We start from the raw sequence: 22,316 nt of genomic DNA, 5'->3' as shown, positions 1-22,316 counted from the left end.
TTTTTTGAGAGTAATAAACTCCATGAAAATAAACTAGAGCTGCCTTCAGATACTTATTTAGAGGAGAGCTTAACAGAACTTTAGTTATAGGAAAAACTACTTAACATTTTCAAGTGATCTAAAGTTGCTACTTTTTAAAGCTTTATAGACTTGCAACGGATTGGCAATTTGACGTTTGATAAAAGGTTTAGCAGTTTCTATGCTATCCTTACCTATTCAGATTTACAAGTATTAAACTTTGTCTAGGAGCTATTACTGCAGGAAAGTCAAAGAAAGCCAAAAGAGGAGGCACCGTCAAAAGATTACAACAACTTTTGAAAAAGTTATTTGACAGAAAATTAATGCTTAAAATTTTTTTTAAGTGTTTTTATTTTTTATAAATAGAGAGTCTTTTTTCCTCATTTAGATCATCCACAAAATAAAAAAAAGTAATATAATAAAAAAAAGTAAGAACACAAAGAGAGTTATACAACAAGAAAATATTGTAGTCTTGAGTGTCTTCTTTAGTGAGTTGTTCCTTTTACATAGAGAAGTGTTTATTGGTGTTTTCTCCTTGTATATGAGAACAGTGTACTTCCATAATTATCATAGTAAAATGCTTCTACCCCGTGGTTTTTCCCCTCTATCTGTTTTAGGGTTTTCATGTAAAATTCTCGTGTCCAATTTATTTTCATTATTTATTATCATATCAAACTTTAGTTGTAGTGCTTCCTCCCCAAACAATTACTACAATTCTATTAGGATGAGTTATGGTGTCATTTTTTTCTTTAAAAAATATGATATAAATTAGTGGGATAAAGGATTAGATTGTCATTGAATCTATAAAGTTTGATGTTCAGATATCTTTTTTTTATATGTTTATAAGAATTTCATAAATTCGTACATATCATCTGCAATATGTTTGAGTTGCCGCAAGTAATTTATTTTAAACCACTGTCATGTCTGCGTTACTTCTTAGTTCGTGTATAACCACTATGTAAATGACCTAAGAAAATCATTGCACTTTATCAATTAATAGGTTATGTTAGTATGTCATTTTAGCATTTTATTAAATTACAATTTTAGCAATTGTTCATTGATGGCATCTAATGTCATTTTTATTCTATTTTGTACTAGTGCATATATTACTCAATGCATTATGTTTTTTAAACATAATTATCTTTAGTAAGTGGTGCACTAAATGATAATTTCTTTTAACATAATTATCACTAGTAAGTGGTGCACTAAATGATAATTTCTTTTAACCTAATTATCACTAGTAAATGGTGCACTAAATGATAATGATGGCATTCCATTATTTTTTTCATCTTTTAAATGTTTTCTTCTCCTATAAATAGAGAGGTCTTCTTTGTTTTGAAATGGAAGAAAACATTGAGTTAAAGGATTGAACAAAATATTTTATCACTGCCGAGTTCTTCTTCTTCCACTTTAAAAAATAAAGAAATTGATGATTTTGAGTTAAGAAGAAGTAAAAGAGCTAGAGTAGAAAAAGATTTTGGTCCTAATTTTTATGTTTTTAATGTTGGAGATGACCCTTTCACTTTACAAGAAGCTTTATCTTCACATGATTCTATTTTTTGGAAAGAGGTTGTAAATGATGGAATGAAATCACTAATTTCTATTAAAACATGGAAGTTAATTGATTTACCATCAGGTTGTAAAACAATTGGTTGCAAATGGGTCTTACGAAAAAAGTTAAAACCGGATGGATTTATCGATAAATACAAGGCTAGACTAGTTGCTAAAGGATTTAAGCAACTAGAAGGCCTAGAGTTTTTTGATATTTTTTTCTCCGGTTACTAGAATTACATCAATTAGACTTTTTATTGCTATTGCTGCAATTTTTGATTTGCATATTCATCAAATAGATGTAAAAACTATTTTTTAAAATGGAGACCCTAATGAAAAATTTATATGGAACAACCTGAAGGTTTTGTTGAAGCAGGCCAACAAAGCAAAGTATATAAACTTACTAAATCCCTATATGGCTTAAAACAGGCACCAAAGTAATGGCATGATAAGATTGATTCCTGCATGATTGAAAATAATTTTAAAACAAATGAGTGTGATAAGTGCACATATCATAAGTCTTGGAATAATACACATGTTATTATTTGTCTATATGCTGATGATTTATTGATCTTTGGCTCTAATATGAGTGTTATTGATGATACTAAGAATATTCTTAGAAGCTATTTTGATATAAAAGATCTTGGTGAGGTAAATTTTATTTTGGAATAAAAATTACTAGAACATGTGATGGAATTTTCCTTGACTAGTCACATTATGTTGAGAAAATTTTAAAAAAATATAACTTTCTTGATTGCAAGCATGTTTTAATTCCTTTCGATTCAAGTGTACACTTATTTCCTGTTTAAAGTGAAAATGATGTGATAAATCAAAATGAGTATGCTAGCTTAATTGGAAGTTTGAGATATGTAACTAATTGCACTAGGCCTGATATTGCATATGCAGTAGGAGTAGGGGTGGACATAAAATACCGAAAACTGAATTACCGAACCGAACCGGCTATTTCAGTATTTCGGTATTCGATAATTCGGTAATTCAGTTCGGTATTTGGTACCAAAAATCATATTTTTGATATTTGGGTTTGATATTCGGTATTTATGTTTATACCGTTTGGTATTCGAGAAATACCAAATACCGAATTTAAATGAGTAAATTAGCAGCCCATTATATTTTATTGGTCTAAAAGAGTGTAGAAAAGACACAATTTAAATGTTTAGGTCCAAACCCAAATGAAATCCCTAAGTAACCCTAACTCCCTCTTATAGTTGTATTCAGTATTCACAATTCATAAATACAAAGGCAGCTACCAGCGTCCAACTAGCGTCTTCACTCTTCACTCTTTACTCTTCACTCTTTAGTCTTCAGTCTTCAGTGCTTCAGTCCTTGCCCCTTGGTCTCCTTCATGGCTTCACAACTTCCAGTCTTTCAGTGCTTCACAGTTCACTCCTTCACAGAGGTAGCGACGTAGCGTCTTCAGATTTCAGTGCTTCAAGCCTTCACTTCTTGGTCTCCTTCACAGCTTTCAGCCTTTCAATGCTTCACTCCTTCACACTTGTACGTGCGTTTGTATAATAACTTGTAGACACGGTTGATGCAGGCTAAAATCTGCTGGTGCAGTTCTTGTTGCAAAATTAGTCCCTGGTTCTTTAGCTTATGATGATATTTGGTTCGGTGGTAGAACAAGAAACCCCTGAAATATCGAAGAATTTTCTACTGGTTCATCAGCAGGGCCAGCTTCCAGCACATTAGTAGGTATATTGAGTTAGTTTTCTCTAATACTCCCTCTGTCCCAATTTTCTCTGTCCCAATTTAAGTGCTTTAGTACCTATATCTTTCTGTTATCTACACAGGGTGAAAGAATGAAATTTACTACTTTTAGTCATTCACTGATCCAAATGAATGGAATCTAAATGATATTCTATAATGTGCCCAGTCTTTAAATTAGTTCTATACATATGACCAGCAATGAGAAAAATAAACACAGTATCTAAATAGTGATACGGAAGATGTGTCAATCATAACTTCGTGTTTTTTTCTAATAGAATCCCCTCAAAAGAGATAGAATGGGCGGTATCGAATAAGATTAGTAGGCAAAGTATATTGTTCTACAATGGCTTCTTCACATTGCAAGTATAGTTTCATTTGTCATTGGTTCAGAAACTGTTGGGTCTATTACCTACCCAGCTACTAGGTGTGGTGTTACTGCATTGCGGCCCACTTTTGGAGTTGTTGGTCATACTGGAGTTATGAGCATATCGGAAAGCTTGGTATCGTATCTCTTTCACAAAATTTGATTCCTTTCGTATGTGTTTTATCTTTTACTAATATAGAGGTGCTGAACATAAATCTGGCTGGTCATTAGGACAAACTAGGCCCTCTTTGCAGAAGTGTTGCAGATTGTGTGGTTGTTCGTACGTTGTTGACTGCTATTGTTTGTTGATGTTATTGTTGTGTGTTGCAGGTGTGGTGCAGCTGCTGCAGCTTATGTTGTTTATTGCTATTGTTGTGTGTTGCAGGTGTCAATTGTTGCTGCTGCAGGCAGGTCTTGTTGAGTGTTATTGTTTGTTGTTGATGTTATATGTTGCAGGTGTAGTGTAGCTGTTGCAACTTATGTTTTTTATTGTTGTTGTTGTGTGTTGCAGGTGGCAATTGATGCTGCTGCAGGTGGTGTTGTTGACTATTGTTGTTTGTTGTTGTTATTGTTGTGTGTTGCAGGTGTCAATTGTTGCTGATGTAGTGTAGCTGCTGCAGCTTTTGATGTTGAGTGTTGTTGATCGGATGCAGTGTTCCCCTGTTTTTAATGAATTCATTCAAGTATTCAACACCCAAAGTTTTATCCTCTTATAGCTTATGTTTCTATTGCAGGTCCATAAACTACTGAAGGTTGACTGGTTGAGCACTTGAGCCTTTCAATTCAGGGTGTTGCATGTTGTATATCCTTGTTGTTACAGGTTGTTGTTGTCCTATTTTGGACTTTTGGTGGCTGTTGTATGTCCTTGTTGTTGTTGCAGGTTATTACTCATCTGCAGATTTTAGAAATGCAGGTTGTTACACATGTGCAGGTTGTTGTTGTTACTCATGGTGCTTGGCAATTCTATTCAAAGAAATAGTGCATTTCATCTTTCACTTCTCTGTTTTGCTTGTCAATGAATTAGCAGAGGTGTTAGATGTCCTCCATTGTAACACATTTCTCAGTACACTTAAAGCGATGTACATTGCAATCCAAGGCTTGAGAATAGTTATTGGACTTAGGGACTTTGTATTCTAAATTGTAAATTCTAATCAAGGTTCATGGTATTTGTTTTAGTCTTCATTGTTAAACAGGTAAATGAAATATTCTTAGTCTGAGTTTTTTCAGAATATTTCCTACATTTTTCTCATGTTTTTAAATGAAATCTTCACATCTTTTATTGTTGCTAATGTGAATATGATGTACTAACATATTTTGTTTGGACTTCGACTTCAATATGGGATTACCGAATACTGTACCGAACCGAATTTTGATTTATCGAATCGAATACCGAATGCCCAGCCCTAAGTAGGAGTACTTAGCAAGTTTACAAGCAAGCTAGGTAATGAACATTGGCATGCTATAAGAAGAGTTATGAGATATTTAATTGGAACTAAAATTTGTGGTTTGTTCTATAAAAAATATTTTGTTGTACTTGAAGGCTTTTTTTATGCAGATTGGAACACTCTAGCAGGTGATTTTTATTCTACCACTGGTTATATTTTTACATTGGGTGGTGGGGCTGTTTGTTGGAAATCAAAAAAGCAAAATATAATTGCTAACTCTACTATGGAGACTGAACTAATTGCTTTAGCTTCAGCTAGTGAGAAAGCGAATTTATTAAGAAATTTATTATTTCAAATACCTTATTTTGAAAAACCAATTCCTCCAATTTTAATTCATCGTGATAGCACCGCAGCAATTGGTAGAGTTCAAAATTGTTATTACAATGGTAAATCCATACCTATAAGGAGGAAACACAGTAATGTAAGATCGTATTTGACAAGTGATACTATTAATATTGATTATGTCAAATCTTATGATAATCTTATAGATCTTTTTACTAAGGCTTTAAAAAGAGAAAAGGTCTGGCAGCATTTCGTATGTTCTCGATGTGAAGTGGAAGTGAGATTCCATCTAACTACGTGTTTGAAAACAACTCTGAAATCTTGCACTCTATATATTTGCAGGCTACTATATTTAGGAGAAAAAATTGAAGCTTTTCATATTCAAAGGTGTACCAATCACACAGTATGATTGTGGATAATAGCATCGACCAAATATTTTTAAAAATTCTATGATACTTAGTTGGTCATGATGATTGACAGTGATGGTTATGAATGTTGGTTGGCTAGGAAATGAGGATGGCATCAGTTATGAGTTATAGTTAATGATGATGGTGAATGACAATAATTGATAATAATAATTTTTTTTATTGTGTTAATGAATGATATTTTTTATAATTGTGGTTGATAATAATCATAGTTAATTATATGATGGTTAATAATAACGATAGTTGACGGCATATATTTGTGGATAATGATGGTGATGGCTAGTGATATGACGGTTAATTGTGGTGATTGATGGCGATCCTAATTATGATTGTGGATATGTAGTAGTTAGTGATAATTGATAATAGCAAACAACAATGCTTATCGATCAAAGTAAACTTTAATATATATATATATATATATATATATATGAACCATTCATATCCATTAAGATCCATTTAAATAATGTAAATTTTTTAGAAATCATATAGTCTAAGGATCTAATTACTATTTGTCTCTATCCTTTTTAATATTACATAAATCCCTTAAAAAATAGTCCATCCGGATACATTATGTGGTATCCGAATACATTAATTCGGATACATTAATTAACAAATTAGTTGACCTAAAAAAGAAATTATGTATTCGGATACATTAATTAACAAATTAGTTGAGCTAAAAAGGAAAAGATAGTAGCAATTATTTGGATGCATTAATTCGAAAAAATAGTCCATATGATATGGTATTCGGATTCATTAATTCGGATACATTAATGAACAAGCAATTATGTACCCAGAAAAATGGATTTTGGGTGTAAAAGAAGGAATTTTTGAAATAATTTGAAATGGTAGAAAATATTCGAAGATATGGTAAATAAAATAGTATATATATATATATAAATTTTCCTTAAATTAAATAATTGCAAGAAGGGGAAAAATAGTTAAAGATCAGAAAATATAAGATTTGAATAATTAAGATTTAAATTTAAAGATAAACATACATGATAATTAAGATTTTGATAATTAAATTTAAAATATTTATTAAACGCAAATAAATAAAACCTTACGTAAAAATTAAATAACGCCTAGCTAAAATATACCGTGTAGATCTGTCCAATGATTGGGAAATTCAAGGGAATCAGAGGAATAAGCAAAGTACAAATAAATAGCCTTCAAATGCGGATCTCAACAGTATTAGAAAGTGTATAATACTCCCTCCTCCACTATATTAAAAATATTTTTTTTAAAATTTGTTTAGTTTTAAAAAAATTAAAAATATTTTCTTATTTTATTTTTATTAATATTTTAATTATTTTCAATTAATTTTTCAATATTAGATGACGAGACAACTTGTTCGATTTAAGAGGTAGAAGCCTTTGAATTAAATTTAAAAAAGAAACTTATTTGTTCTCAAAAATAGAGAAGTGTCGTTATTTCTCTCGAAATCACAGTGCATCGAACAACACGTATTAAATTAATGAAAATCTTCGATTCAAAGTCTATGGATTAAAATAATCCAGAATTAACTCATATGAACGAGAATTCATTAATAGAGAAGTGATAAGCACATTTGCCACATCTTCTGTTGTTTGATGCGATTACACGAGGGCGGTTCGAGTGAATATATTAGTTATGATTAATATAATTCAGCAACTTTGACTCAAACATTATATTATCTGTCATTAAATTGTTAGTCAAGACTTTGGGTATAAAATTTTTTAATGTAATCATAAGTTAATTATATCCATATATAATTCAATATTGTATTATCATCATTAAATTGTTATTATTTATTACTTTCATTAATTTCTGTATTTTGATCGATATATCTTATCTGGGTTGCTTTAGTTACCCGTTACTTGCTTTTCCATATTGTTTTGAACTTCTTATCCTTATCTGACTTCTTTTTGCTTTTTGCTTTTACTGAGCCGAGGGTCTTTCGGAAACAGTCGTCCTACCTTGGTAGGAGTCGGGTCTGCGTACACTCTACCCTCTCCAGACCCCACGTTGTGGGATTTCACTGGGTCGTCGTTGTTGTTGTATCATTAAATTGTTATGAAAAATGGATCTAATCTTTTTTCTGGCTGATCATAGAGGCATCATAGAAGATATATACATTAAACTGTACAAGCTCAGACTAATTATAACACTAGCAAAGCATAAATAAAGTTTGAGTATAAAGGATTTAAATGTAATCATAAGCAATTGTATTATCATTATTAAATTGTTATAATTGCTTCTTCCCTTATTGCTAAGCAATTTGCATCGTTTTTGAGATATAACACAAGTAGTAATTTAATTAGTTCTTTGACCAGACAATTTATTATTTTTCTATTTTTAGTATCAAAAGCCTTTGAATCAGATTTAAAAAGTAACACGTCTCCATTAAAAAAAACAATAATGTCGCCTTGAATTATATATTTAGCATAATATTCTATTCAAAGTCTAACGATTAATAAAGTTAAAATAAACTCATTTGAACACATGAGCAGTGACAGATACATTTGCTCCAAAATCTGTTGTCTAGTCTACGAGTTTGAATAATATATTATGTATCAAGTCCTTTTCATTTTGACGTCCAGTTTCATATTCTTAATTGAGAAGGAAGCACGAAAGTTCATGAAACTTTAATATACCGTATACATAAATTCAAATAAACAAGGCAGTATATGGAAAAAATTGGTTTTGGGTATATATATATATATTTCGTGCGGTTATTTTGGCTCTACAAACTAATTTCCTATATTCAAAAATACTTTAAATATTTTTTTTGGTCCTCAAAATTCAAATAGTTAGATTTAAATCGTAAATTCATTTGATTATTGAACTTTTTAAGATATTTTTCTTGAACTTTTTATCACCCAAGATCCCCCCCCCCCCCCACACACACACACACAAGAAAAAAAAAAGGAGAGATCCTGGATGGAAGTCATTTTTCCTCTCTAAGTTTACTTAAAATCAAACACTCTTGAAAAATTATCATTTCCCCTTCCTGATAATATCTTGTTTGTTCTATCATTATCAACCTCATTTACTATTTTATATTTTGATAAATTTTCAATTAATTAACCATATTATATATAACTTTATATTATATGTGATATTAAAAAAACTTTAACCTTGGTCTGATGCACAATTACTTTATTATTCCACTTTCTTATTCCAACACCATATAAATATATTCTAAATCATTATAGGTCATATTTTTTAGAAAGTTGTATGATTATATATTCATCAATTTCAATAGTTTTTTTCCTATTTAAGGTCTTTACATTATTCAAATTAATCATTATTGTAGCTTAAAAGATATGTTTCTATCTAGTAATAATATTTATCATGAATTTATGATAGATTAAATGTAGAAAGGAACAACACATATTTTCTTATTGTTAATGAGTAAAATAATGATATAACACTAACTCTATCAAGAATTTTATGATATTAAAAAGGTATAAATTAATACAAAGACAAAGATAAGTAAAAAAGAAATAGAACATAATAACCTACATTGTTGTAGTCTCGAAGCTCCGTGAGTGCATCAGAAACAAAAATATAAATCATTAATATTAAGAAATCACAAAAAGTAATAGTTAAGACTATTCTTACAATAAGATATATATTAGACTTTGCCCAACATAATCAAAATTTAATACTCTCTCCGTTCAAATTTACTTGTCAAGTATTAAACTGACACATATTTTTAAGAAATAATAAGTTCAATTACAATTTTAAATATAATAATTCTAAATGCATTGAAAATGACTATAATTAATATTTAGGATAAAATAGAAAATACATGCATGATTCGTTTGGTTGGGGAATAAGTTATTTTGTAATTAATTATTCTAGGATTAATTATTTTATGATGATTACTTTACCCTCAACGTGAGATGAACAAAAATATAATTTTATATAAATTATCACGCTATAAAAATTATAAAAATAACCACCACTAATAAGTTCATTTATTTAATTAATAATAATCCATCGTTCTTTTTTTCCGTTTCAAGTGACAAAGAGTTCGACAGCTACATTAATAATTAGTAAACTAATATATAGTTACGTAATACGTGAATGTGATTGATAATTACTAAGGTAATTCCCGAATATTGACTATGGAGTGGAGTTGTGGGATATTTATAAAACCCCAAAGTGCCCTCCACGACCTAACAGCAAAATGACCATGTTTGCCCTCCATGTGAATAAAATTAAGTTATAGTCAGTTTAATCACAACGGCCGAGGATCAGCGTGATCACGACCTATTTTATAACAACACGTTTTGTTGGTTTGACTTTTAGGGATTCTGCGGCGACCAATGTGATTTTTTGTATTTCGTGATTTTAAATTAAATCTATATTAAATACTTATTTATATTTATCTATTATATTAAAAATAGATGTCTAATATTACTTATCTAATCTATGAAATTATGAGTTAATTTTAACTTAGTTCATAATTTATTCTTATCATTAATTAGTAGTCATTTCTCTATTATATATTTCAAGATATTGTATTTATTATTCCCTCTGTTCTTTTTTACTTGTTAATTTTTGACTTGACACTCTTATTAAGAAAATAATGATTGATATATGAATTTATCATTTTACACCTATTAATTGAAAGAGTCTTAAATATATTTACTCACTACATTTTTCAAAGACATTAACTCCGTATTAATAAATTGAGAGTATAATAGAAAGAAAAAAATTGTCCTTCCTTGATTTTTCAAAAATGATAAGTAAAAAGGGATATCAAATTAGGAAATATTTGACAAGTAAGTAGGAACGGAGGGAGTATATTCAAAGAATGATATGGTAAAATTACTCTTTTATTTATAGTTTCTTAAGAATTATGCAAAATCAATAGTGGACAAGTATCGTTGGATGAAGAGGGTATATTAAAAAATATTTAATTTTATCGTCTTAAATATATTATGTGAAAAATTAAAATTAAAAAATTACTAAAAAAGACGTTATTTTCTAAATAGACTAACAAAGAAAGTAGGAAACGGAATGAATAAAAAATAAAATGCATATTTTATTATAATATCTGAGATAACATTTTTTAAAAACTTGAAAATGATTAGGGAAACACGTAGTTAACGTCAAAGGTAAAATAAGAAGAAGAAAATACATTTTTTTTTCTTAATATGTTAAAGTGAACAAGCAATAATAAAAATTATAATATTTTTTAATATATTGAACAAGTAAAATTAAACCGTGAGTACATCTTAATTCCAAAAAAAATTGGGATCGACGATGAACAATAATTATATTTCTCTAACAGTACAAAAGAAACATTGTAATAATGTTTCTGATGAGCAATGTATAAAATAATGAACAAATATTATTTGATGTATTATTATATTTGTTAATTCCTCAAGACCATGAAATCATGCCAAATTATTTTTACACAACAAGGCAAAAATCTTCATTCGTTCGTTTCATTTAATAATATTGGAATAACCAACGAGTTCTAACTCATTACGTTAACTAATGTGCAAATTCAGGGTGTTAGGTGGGATTCTCGGAAATTCAGTAATTTTTGCGCGATTCTATATTTGTCGTGAGAAATGCAATAAATATATAAGAAAATTACAAGTTAGAAACCCATAAACAAAATAGGTTGATCCAGTGGCAGAAAAGAAACTTGTTAAACTCTACTTTCTTTTTGCATGATTCTGTATTCTTTGTGAGAAATACAATAAATATATGAGTAAATTACGAGTTATAAACCCATAAACAAAATGTGTTGTTGCTCTAGTGGTACAAAAGAAACTAGTTAAACTTCCTTTTTAGTAAGAATTCGATCCACCGGCCTCTGCATTAACAATTATATTCTGGTAGTGATATAAAAAATATTAAAATAACAGTTAAGAAGTTAATTTAATTTTCCTTGATCGTTATGCTATGAGTCTGTGACAGATAGGTTATAGATCTGGGAATCATCATTGTTGAAATTTTATTAGTATAAACACAAGGCTTAAAGTATGCACTCTCTTGCTTGCCCAAACCTTATAGTTGAAATTTTCTACGAAACAACCAGGAAAGATCTTCACCATCGTAATCCATTTTTGACTTTGCAACCTTCTATTCTATAGAATTAGAACTTATAGGGTGCGTTTGGTATGATGGAAATGTTTTTCATTCAACTTGTTTTCGTGGAAAATCCTTCTTTTTTTTCGGTAAACAAGTGAATTTCTTACTTATTTTCTAATATTTGATAAATAAACAAAGATTATCTCAAGAACATTTATATGTAATTTAGCAAAACATTATAAGGGTGGGATGGGGTGGAGAGTAAGGCCTTGAGGCGGGGGAGGGGGGGTCAAGGATTGGGGTTTCGGGGCATTGGGTGGGTTAGGAGGAGACAATGAATTTAGAATGTCACTTATGAAACTTGTTTTCTCTACTTACATTAAGAAAGTCATTTTGCTTATTTTTAAATAGCTTATTTTCCTTGAGAAAATATTTTTCCAAAATCTTGTTCAACCAAATATTGAAAAATTAGAGTCTGTTCGGATTGGATTATGTTATGTGTTTTTAAGTCGAGATACTTCTTAAGTACTTCCCTAGTGAAAAAAAATTATTTTTTAGCACTTGTTTTAAAGCCAAAGTAGCAATGATAAGTTAAAATCATAAGTTGAGATTTCTAACTTATGAGTAATACTTATAAGTCATAATAAGTTATAAGTTCATCCAAACATGCTCTTAGTAATATTTACAAAGATCATGATGACCTCAACATCCCCATAATATTTATGCTTTTCTAAATATGATGCTGGCCTCGACGGCTCAAACATGATCAATATGCTACCTTTTTATTTCCTTATACGAACTGCTGGTGTTTACCCCAACTTTGTGAATACACAAATCACATATATAGTGTCACAACCAAATAAATACAAGAATTATCAACTCAACATCTTTTACTGTGAAATTATATTATATATATATTAAATAAGACGTATTATTTTTGTTTATATATATCAAATTTGAAAACATACTTGCTATAATTTTTTATTTTGCTACTAAATAGAGATCTTCATATACATAAGTATCAAATTAATTTGATATAAACAATGTGCGGACAAGCTTTTACCATCAAAAATCTGATGGCATGTAGAGTCAATTGGAGTAACCAAAAACCAAAAGGGGCAAAAATTGAAATAACAGATTTACCTAAAAAAGACGCGCATTCATTTTTTTTTCTCTTGCATATAAAGTGCAACAACTATATAACTTCCTCACTTCCCAAGAAACTGAGAATATTCAGAGAGAGAAAGCCATGGAAGTGCAGAGGGGATTCCCTTTGCTAAAACATCAGTACAAAGCCTTATTAAAGAAGAATTATTTAGTCGCATGGCGGAACAAGGCGGCCACATTTCTTCAGCTTTTCGCATCTCTATTCTTCATCTTCCTTCTATTCTTAATCCAGAAAGCTATCGAAGCTCGCTTCTCTTCTTCCTCATCATATAAGAATGTGCGGGACCCTGAACCTCTGGTATCGCCGCCAATCCCGCCTTGTGAGGACAAAAACTTCATCACTTTCCCCTGCTATGATTTTGTTTGGAGTGGTTCTCAGAGTCCGAAAATCTGGCAGATTGTGAACAGAATTATGGCAAATAATCCTGGCAGGTCAATCCCTTCCTCCAAGGTATATACTCCTAGTTGACTTTGTTTCCTCGACTGATTTATTGATGATCTCATGGTTTTTCCAAATCTCTGTAATTACACTTTGATATTCAACTGAGATTTGTTCTGTGGAATGGTTATAATTTGGGGATAATTGAGTTTGAACGGATTCGAGTTTTTGCAGGGTTAGTTTCTCTTTTTCTTTTTATTACCATATGAATCTTATAGTATAATGACTGGGAGTTGGATAAATTGTGTTGTTTGAGCCATTGAACTTACTAAAAAAACACTTAAATCGCTGCAATGGAGAAATTATCTTTACGAATGTTTATTTTATTTTATTTTTGTTTGCCTAAATAAATAAATATAGTACAACAACAACAAACCAATGTAATCTCACAAGTGGAGTCTGGGAGGGTAATATGTACGCAGCCTTAATGGGGTAGAGAGGTTGTTTTCCATTGACCTCAGGAACCCTCTTCCTTTATCTGGGATTGGGACCAGCAATGTGAACGAGCTCAGATTGGCGGAATCGATTGACCTCGGGAACCCTCCTCCTTTATCCAGGCTTAGGACCGGTAATGTGAATGAGCTCTTACAGGCGGAGTTAACACTTAACAGTATGAATCACGAAATAAACCTGATTAGAAATTTTGCAATTATCCTGCTAGGTTGCTTCTTCATGTCTACTTTGCCTAATACGATTTTCTTTTGTTCAAACAGTGCCACTTTGTTAGTGATAACATCTATAGCTTCTGTGGTTTAATTTTCTTCCTTTTTTTTTCCCTGCTCTGATTCATATGCTTCTTAAGTACTTTATTTGAATTCTTGTTAGGGAAAAAATTCTGTTAATCGTGAGCCAAAATGAAGTTATTTTTCGTGATCTTGTGACTTAAAAGTTTCCAGTAATATCAAATAGTACAGCTTGCTTTTAAGCAATAAACTAACTTGCTCCTATTCATATTATTTCAGAAAATACATTTACAGATAACTGCTTGCCATAAATGTTGTTGTCCTCTCCACGTAATAAGTCGAGTGCAGCTCCGTACTAGCTTTTTTAACAATAATATGCTTGGAAACTTCATGCCCTTTTATGTTTAGGGGAATTGGCTAGTCTCTTATGTTTCAAGGGGACTCTTAGGGTCATTGCTGTCAAGGCCGATGTAGGCTCTGACATATGATTTCAGCAGAACCCAGTAGCTTTGACATAAACACCCATATATTTGCTAAGAAAATTCATTAAATATGTACAAAAATTAAATTTGTTACAAGCACTTGAGGTCAGTTGTCCTAGAATAAAGAAATCTATATAGTTCATGTCATGGATCCACCTCTGCTTGGTGTAATGAGATGTATGGGTGATCTTTTATTCCAGAGAGACCCACTTTTCACACACAGAACATCAGTTATAATGCAATCCCTGAATGAACCGATCTGTGTGAAAATGTGAAAGTGACTTGAGTGGTGTGTTTTCTTCTGGCACACCATGGAGATAACATGTTAACTTGTTATTTACAGGTACTTTTTTCAAGTTAATTTGTCATGGCAGAGGATTTGGGATTAACTAAATATTTGAAGTATGGAGATGCGGTGTCTTATATCCTATAGGAAAAATGGACCTTTCCATTTCCTTACACAAAACATGGTGTGCATGAATAATATTAGTAATGTGCTTTTACAGCATGAGAGTATGCAAAGGGGATTCCCCTTGAAAAGAGTGAACATTCCCACTCTTTTACATATTCTTAACAAAAGGATTGCCTAAGCAAAAATTAAGGAATATGAGAGGATTCCTGTCCTTTTTCATTTTTCAAGTTGATAAGATACCAAATAAAGAGAGATGAAACTTCCATATGAAAATCTGAGGTTGTTTGATTTGTCTGGCCTAAGTCTGAAGTTAATCATCTGTATCTTGTCCGACTTGAATGACCCTGGACTTCTCTCGGCAGATCCTCTATCTTGAAAGACATGGTTGATTCTAGTGGTACAGTCACTCATTTTTCCAAATCATCCTCTTCACGATTTACCTCCCTAAAAAACAATTAATCCTTGTGTTTTCAAAAATATCCTTATGTCTCCTAGCCCAAGAATCTGTCCAGTGTTCACTATTAGCTTTCTCTATCTTCATGGAGGTGATGTGACTCCTTCGGCATATTAAAAACAAGCATAAAATCTAGTTTAAGAATTGCATTGGTAAATCCTGAATTGATGCACCAATTTTAACTCCATTAAAAGATAGATTCCTGTCGTTTGAGTGTGCCAGTGTCCTGTTTACCAATTTATTTCATGCAATGATTCCTTTAATTTGGTTCATTATTTAGTTTAATATTTCAAATCGAAGTCTTGTAGGAACATTGACTTATCATACCATGACTTCTTTTCCTCAGGTTTTGTCATTTAGAACACGAGATGAAGTGGATGACTGGCTTTTCAAGAACCCTTTGCGTTGTCCTGGAGCACTGCATTTTGTTGAAAGGAATGCTAGCATAATCAGTTATGGTATACAGACAAACTCCACTCCAGTTGCCAATCGAGGAGTCTTTGAAGATCCAACTTTTAAGTTCCAAATCCCACTTCAACTGGCAGCAGAACGTGAAATTGCGAGATCTCTGATTGGAGGTAATATAAATGTGATATTTACTACTGGATTTGATCCAATAAATGGATTGTGTTGGTTTAAATCAAGTCCTCTTTTTTCCTAAGCTCACCTTTATCCTATGATTGTGTACGTTTTCAGATCCAAATTTCAGTTGGGTTGTCAGTCTCAAAGAATTTGCACATCCTGCTTTTGAAGTTTTCTCTGCCATGGGTGTCGTTGGACCTACCTTTTTCTTGGCTGTTGCTATGTTTGGATTTGTCTTCCAAATCAATGCTTTGATCATTGAAAAGGAACTCAAACTTCGGCAGGTATCACGTCTCTGGCATTTTTGTAAGAGACAATACCATTCTTGTACTTATGGAAGATTTTCAATTTCTGAATGTCGCATTTTTCTTACAGGCAATGACTATGATGGGTCTCTATGATACTGCCTATTGGTTGTCATGGTTCACATGGGAGGGATTCATCACACTTCTCTCTTCTCTTCTCACAGTTCTCTTCGGGATGATGTTTCAATTTGATTTTTTCTTGAACAACAGCTTTGCGGTCGTGTTTCTTCTTTTTTTCCTCTTCCAACTTAATATGGTCCGTCTCCACCATTCAACTTAATACTTTCACCAAATACAATCTGCATTCATTTTCAACTTCTAATGAGGCAAATTACTTGAATATTTTTGTCCACTGAGATAGAATTTCTGCTCCTGTGGCCAGGTTGGTTTTGCATACATGGTGTCTGCTTTTATTAGCAAGTCATCTTCAACAACAACAGTGGGCTTCTTCACCTTTATTGTCGGTTTCATGACTCAGGCAAGTGCTTATCTTTGAATCGATTACTATCCATTACTGACTCACTGGGATAACGTATTTCTTGTCTCTCCATTTTTTCAGCTTGTAACAGTATTTGGATTTCCCTATAGCGAGAACTACTCCAAGAGCTATAGGATCATTTGGTCATTGTTCCCACCAAATCTTCTTGCTCAAGGTCTTCAGTTACTTTCTGATGCAACTGCCACTCCTGAAGATCCCGGTGTTAGCTGGAGTGGGAGGGCAAAATGTGCTTTTAATGATACAGAATGTGTAATAACTATGGTAAGACTCCTACTGCAAAATAGGGCTTCCCTTTTAGTTTCCAGTTTTCTTGATTTTATGGAAGGAGGTGAAGCATTTTGAGAGTAAGGACTTTGTTTGTTCGTACATGATTTCAGTAGCTACTTTTTGTTCACTTTCTCATCACTGTTATAGCTCCGTGACTTTGAATGAGAGTGGAGCTAATGAGTTATAGAAGGAGGGAGGAGAGACTCTGGGTCTTTGTTAATGTTAGTTTTTGGAATTGCAGAGAGGAATAAAATTCTGCAGAAAATCTGCCTTCATTCGTTCTTATTTCTTAAAAGCATACACACACATATCTTCATAAGCCTTACAAAGGTTGGTCAAAGACCTTTCCTGTCCAACCACTATTGTACCTCTTTACAAAACTTATTCCATGAAACAAGGATCACATCTCCTTTTTATACTAAGCAAAATATTAAAGAGGAACTATTAGACTATCTCGAAAGATCTCATTTTGCTAGCAGTTAGTTCTTTCTTTGTGCAATAGTGCTTTCTATCTCATACAGTCATCTTGCATCTCACATACACTCATTATCTGTTGTTTCTCTTAACAGAACGATATTTACATATGGCTCGTGTCAACATTCTTTCTGTGGTTTGTTCTTGCTATTTACTTGGATAACATAATTCCGAATATTTCTGGTGTGAGAAAGTCAATGTTCTACTTCTTGAATCCTGGCTACTGGACAGGCAAAAGTGGAAATAAGGTGAAAGGTAACCAAAATTTATCAGTACCTTAATGTTGAATTTCGAGCATACTGTGACAAAACTTTAAGGCTGTTCATTTTGTGTTCAGAGGGTAGTGTTTGTAGCTGCACAGGTTCAGTGCCAGCCTTGGATAGTATTATACCAGATGATGAAGATGTTCTTGAAGAAGAAAACATTGTTAAACGGCAAGCTATGCAAGGTGAAGTTGATTCTAATGTTGCAGTTCAACTACATGGCCTTGTTAAGATATTTCCTGGAACAACAAAGATGGGCTGTTGTAAATGCCAAAGGAAATCTCCTTTTCATGCCCTCAAGGTATTTTATCCATTGGTCTATGAGAAGCTAACATTAGCTGTTTTCTCTGTGCAAACAGAAGTCATCAGTAGAGAAAAGAAACTACACTTTACACATTCAGATAGGAGTCAAGCATGGAATCTAGTTTGAGACTTCTCTCAAAATTTGTGTTTTTGTTTCTCTTGCTACTTCTTTGGATTTCCCTGGCAATTTATTCAAATCAAAATTTGTGTTTAGTTTCATTTTTTACACGTTTTACATGTGTAAGAATAGCATATGGGAAATGAGAAGTTGACATTTCGAAGGATAAAAAAGTTAGAAGAAATAGTATCGGTATTTAATAATCCCCCGGAGATCCTACACCTCTACCCTGGCTGCATCTTCATCTCATTCTTTGGAGTCAATACTGCAGGGCTTATGGGTCAATCTTGCAAAGGGTCAGCTATTTTGTCTTCTTGGGCCAAATGGAGCTGGAAAAACTACTGCTATTAATTGTTTGACTGGGATTACACCTGTTACTGCAGGAGATGGTAATATAATTTAGTCACACTCACATTCTGTGTTCATTGCATATTACTTATGTGTAACACAAAGCTGCTTTTTAACAGCACTAGTATATGGTCAGTCCATAAGAAGTTCTGCGGGCATGTCAAACATTCGATCGATGATAGGGGTTTGTCCCCAGGTGACTATTTTTTTATCTTTATATATTCCTATTTTCAATTTTTTCATGGAATTGACCAAGACTCGACACCAGCAATACTTTGTTTCCATAAAAGAAATTCATTCATTCTTGTTGTTTTATAGTTTGATATTCTTTGGGATGCATTGTCCGGTCAAGAACACCTGCATATTTTTGCCAGCATTAAAGGTCTAGCCCCTGCTTTAATAAAAGAGGTGAGTATAAGCCTAATCTATATCTAGCTTTTTGTGCCTGTCTAAAAATCTGATGAACAAGATCAGCACAGAATAGAGTGATTATAAATCCTGCTTAACCAATTGTTCAATCAAATTACAGGTAGTAGAAAAGTCATTAGCCGAGGTAAAACTCACAGATGCGGCCAGAATGAGAGCTGGTAGTTACAGTGGAGGAATGAAACGACGCCTCAGTGTTGCTATTGCTCTTATTGGTGAACCAAAATTGGTCATTTTGGATGAACCGGTAGGTTTTCGAAGATAAAGTTTTCTCGTGAGCTTATCAGAATTATGCTAAAAAAAATTTATCATGACATTCTCTTTTCTAAAACATAAAAACGCTTCATAGACTACTGGTATGGATCCAATAACTAGAAGACATGTCTGGGACATAATTGAGGATGCAAAAAAAGGGCGTGCCATTATCCTGACCACTCATTCAATGGAAGAAGCTGACATCTTAAGTGACCGCATTGGTATCATGGCAAAGGGTAGACTTCGTTGCATTGGAACTTCAATAAGATTGAAATCAAGGTTTGGAACTGGTTTCATTGCTAATGTAAGCTTTTCTGGTGGGACTAATGGGACTCCTGATAGAGAAGATACTTTGAATACATCTCAACCTGAAGCTGTGAAACAGTTCTTTAAAAGTGTATGTCAAAGATTTCTTTTGCTTTTTCCCTTTCTTTTCTGAAACTATTAAAGGAACTGGTCTGATTTGCAAACTATGTATGCAGCGTCTGGACGTGGTGCCTAAAGAGGAAAACAAGTCCTTCCTAACCTTTATTATTCCCCATGACAAGGAGAAGCTTCTGACGGTAATATCTTTATAGTAACTATGAGATTAGATGAACACCATTTCTGGACTTGCTACTTTATTGTGGAATTATATGCACACGCATTTGGACCATTAGCTCATTTGGTGATCATTGAATTTTACTCTCAATCAGGACTTCTTTGCTGAGCTACAAGATAGAGATAAGGAATTTGGCATATCAGATATCCAGCTCGGGCTTACAACTCTTGAAGAAGTTTTTCTGAACATTGCTAGACAGGCAGAATTGGAAGATGTGGAGGAAGGAAGCTCTGCAACTCTTACTTTGAATACAGGGCTCTCACTTCAAGTAAGTTGATTATCATATTCTTGGTTCTATAATTTTCCTGATGAAATTGCACCTGAAAATTCTAATCCCTGGGAAATAAGTAACACTGTTTTATTTGTTGGTGCGACTATTCAGATACCTATAGGAGCAAGATTTGTTAAAATCCCAGGAACAGAATCTGCTGAGAATCCAATTGGTACTATGGTAGAAGTGTATTGGGATCAAGATGATTCTGGTACATTCTGCATTTCTGGTCACTCGCAAGACATGCCAATACCAGCTCATGTTCAACTAAATGATCCTCCAACAGCCACTTCTGATAGCAGCTTCTTGCGAAGACGGAAAAAAATTCATGGAATTGTGATTGACCCTGCACAGATCATGGGTGCAAGTTCATAATAAAGATATAACTTATTAATCACAGTGACAAAGGTTTTACAGAACAATTTTTGTGTATAGGTGAATTGCTGTAAATGTGTTTGATATATATGTTTTTCATCAGAACATTTTTTCTTCCAGGCTGGTTCTTTGTATGGTATGGCTTCGTTTTTGGTTAGCATTAGTTTATCTGTATATTTCAAAATTATACTAGTATCATGGTTGTAACATTTACTGTCATTTTTATAATGAAAATATTCTATTTTCAATATTTTGATAAATAGTTAATGCCTATATCTTTTTTTTCTTCTTAACCTAAGGCTAAGTAGTAAGTAGCAAACAATAGACCTAATTGGAAGGGTTGCATTCAGTTGTTCTGGTTTCGTTATTCTTCTACGTAATTAATTTTCTCCTCCTTTGAGTGGTTGCATTTAAGAGACGAACACTTAAAATGACCCGTGTATATTTATTGAGGCAATCAACAACTGCTGGTACGTGTGGTTCAGGAAATAAAATGGCATGATATATAGCGAGAGGCAGATTCAAAAGTTAAATTTGATGAGTTTATCATTCAAGATTTTTAACATAAATTCATTATAAATTTCACATTATGTCCAGAGTTTCGTTGATAAAACAAAAAAAAAGAAGAGAGAAAAGGTGACATGACACCACCAGGGCCGTCTCAACAAGTTTTGGGGTCTAAAGCCAAATTTTATAGAGAGACTTTATATTTTTAAGTTGACATATATAAATTGAATAATTATAAAATACTCAATGTAATCCTACAAATGAGGTCTGGAGAGGTAGGATATACACGGACATTCTGTAGTAAGAATGTAAACAATGGAAAGGTTCAATGAAAAATATATAATATAAAGTTAAAATAATAAAAATTGACTAAAAAATTTAAAAAGTTTATATAAATATTGAAGTAGCATTGTTCTGAATTTGATAAGTTGGTATAATAATGTTAAAATAGTGTTGATTTGTTGATTAATTTTAGTGCTTGAGATTTTAAGAAAATACCAAAAAATAAATTTGATCTTTCTATAAACACACAACAATAGATTTTGCATAATGTAGAAGTTTGACCGTTTGAGAGACTTTAGAATATTAAATAATGAAAGAATAAAAATAGTGAAAGGGGAACAAAAAAGTAAATGTAATAATAATAATGTTGGTTCATGATAATCGTCAGAATATAAATGAGGCAACAAAAAATATAGCCACATAAGAAAAAATGTTATAATTAACTAAATACTATTTCATTTCTCAATTATTACAATGATTCTTATATAAATGAGGTAAAAAATTATTATATTTTATACCCAAAAAATTCTTTACAAATTTATCAATACATGAGATTTTTTTTAAACAATATATATTGTATACATATATATACATCTTTGAGAGAAAATGAAGGTCTCAAAAAATTAAGACCCCAAATAAGTGCTTTAATAGCCTTATGATCGAGACGGCCCTAGAGACCACGAGTAAATAAGAGATTTAGTTTTACTGAAGATTTGAAATGCTAGTGTTATTTTACATTTGAAATGTCAGTAATAGTATTAGTACAAAGACAACTTTTCCTTTTATCATGGTAAAAATATTAATATTACATATATATATTTGCACCTGATGTTTACACTTAGTAATTAACTAATAAATTAAAGTGGAAATGTATTTTTGATCATTTCCCCTATATCCAAATATACATCATGCATTGGTTGTGAACTCACCGAGCTAATTAATACTACACTCTTT

General features: G+C 32.0%; 1 protein-coding gene across 1 annotated transcript; it reads left to right on the top strand.

Moving 5' to 3' along the window:
* Positions 1-13,052: 13,052 nt before the first annotated feature.
* On the top strand, positions 13,053-20,821 carry LOC129895308 (ABC transporter A family member 2-like). Its single transcript, XM_055971007.1, has 16 exons — positions 13,053-13,467; positions 15,833-16,064; positions 16,183-16,352; positions 16,444-16,629; positions 16,756-16,851; positions 16,933-17,133; positions 17,709-17,868; positions 17,951-18,177; positions 18,569-18,686; positions 18,765-18,841; positions 18,964-19,053; positions 19,175-19,318; positions 19,421-19,723; positions 19,809-19,889; positions 20,022-20,195; positions 20,310-20,821. The coding sequence occupies exons 1-16, from the start codon at positions 13,099-13,101 to the stop codon at positions 20,571-20,573; spliced, it is 2,892 nt and encodes a 963-aa protein (XP_055826982.1). The 5' UTR covers positions 13,053-13,098; the 3' UTR covers positions 20,574-20,821.
* Positions 20,822-22,316: the final 1,495 nt, after the last annotated feature.

Source organism: Solanum dulcamara, chromosome 7 (assembly GCF_947179165.1).
Source record: "Solanum dulcamara chromosome 7, daSolDulc1.2, whole genome shotgun sequence".
NCBI classification, from domain to species: domain Eukaryota; kingdom Viridiplantae; phylum Streptophyta; class Magnoliopsida; order Solanales; family Solanaceae; genus Solanum; species Solanum dulcamara.
The sequence above is the reverse complement of the archived record's forward strand: the minus strand, read 5'-3'. Positions and strand labels throughout refer to the sequence as shown.

Bases quoted from the DNA above. Each gene is read 5' to 3' on its own strand.
- LOC129895308 (XM_055971007.1), top strand. From the start codon at position 13,099: ATGGAAGTGCAGAGGGGATTCCCTTTGCTAAAACATCAGTACAAAGCC. The intron at 18,842-18,963 runs GTGACTATTTTT...GTTGTTTTATAG, and splicing joins TGATAGGGGTTTGTCCCCAG to TTTGATATTCTTTGGGATGC. The intron at 19,054-19,174 runs GTGAGTATAAGC...ATCAAATTACAG, and splicing joins CCCCTGCTTTAATAAAAGAG to GTAGTAGAAAAGTCATTAGC.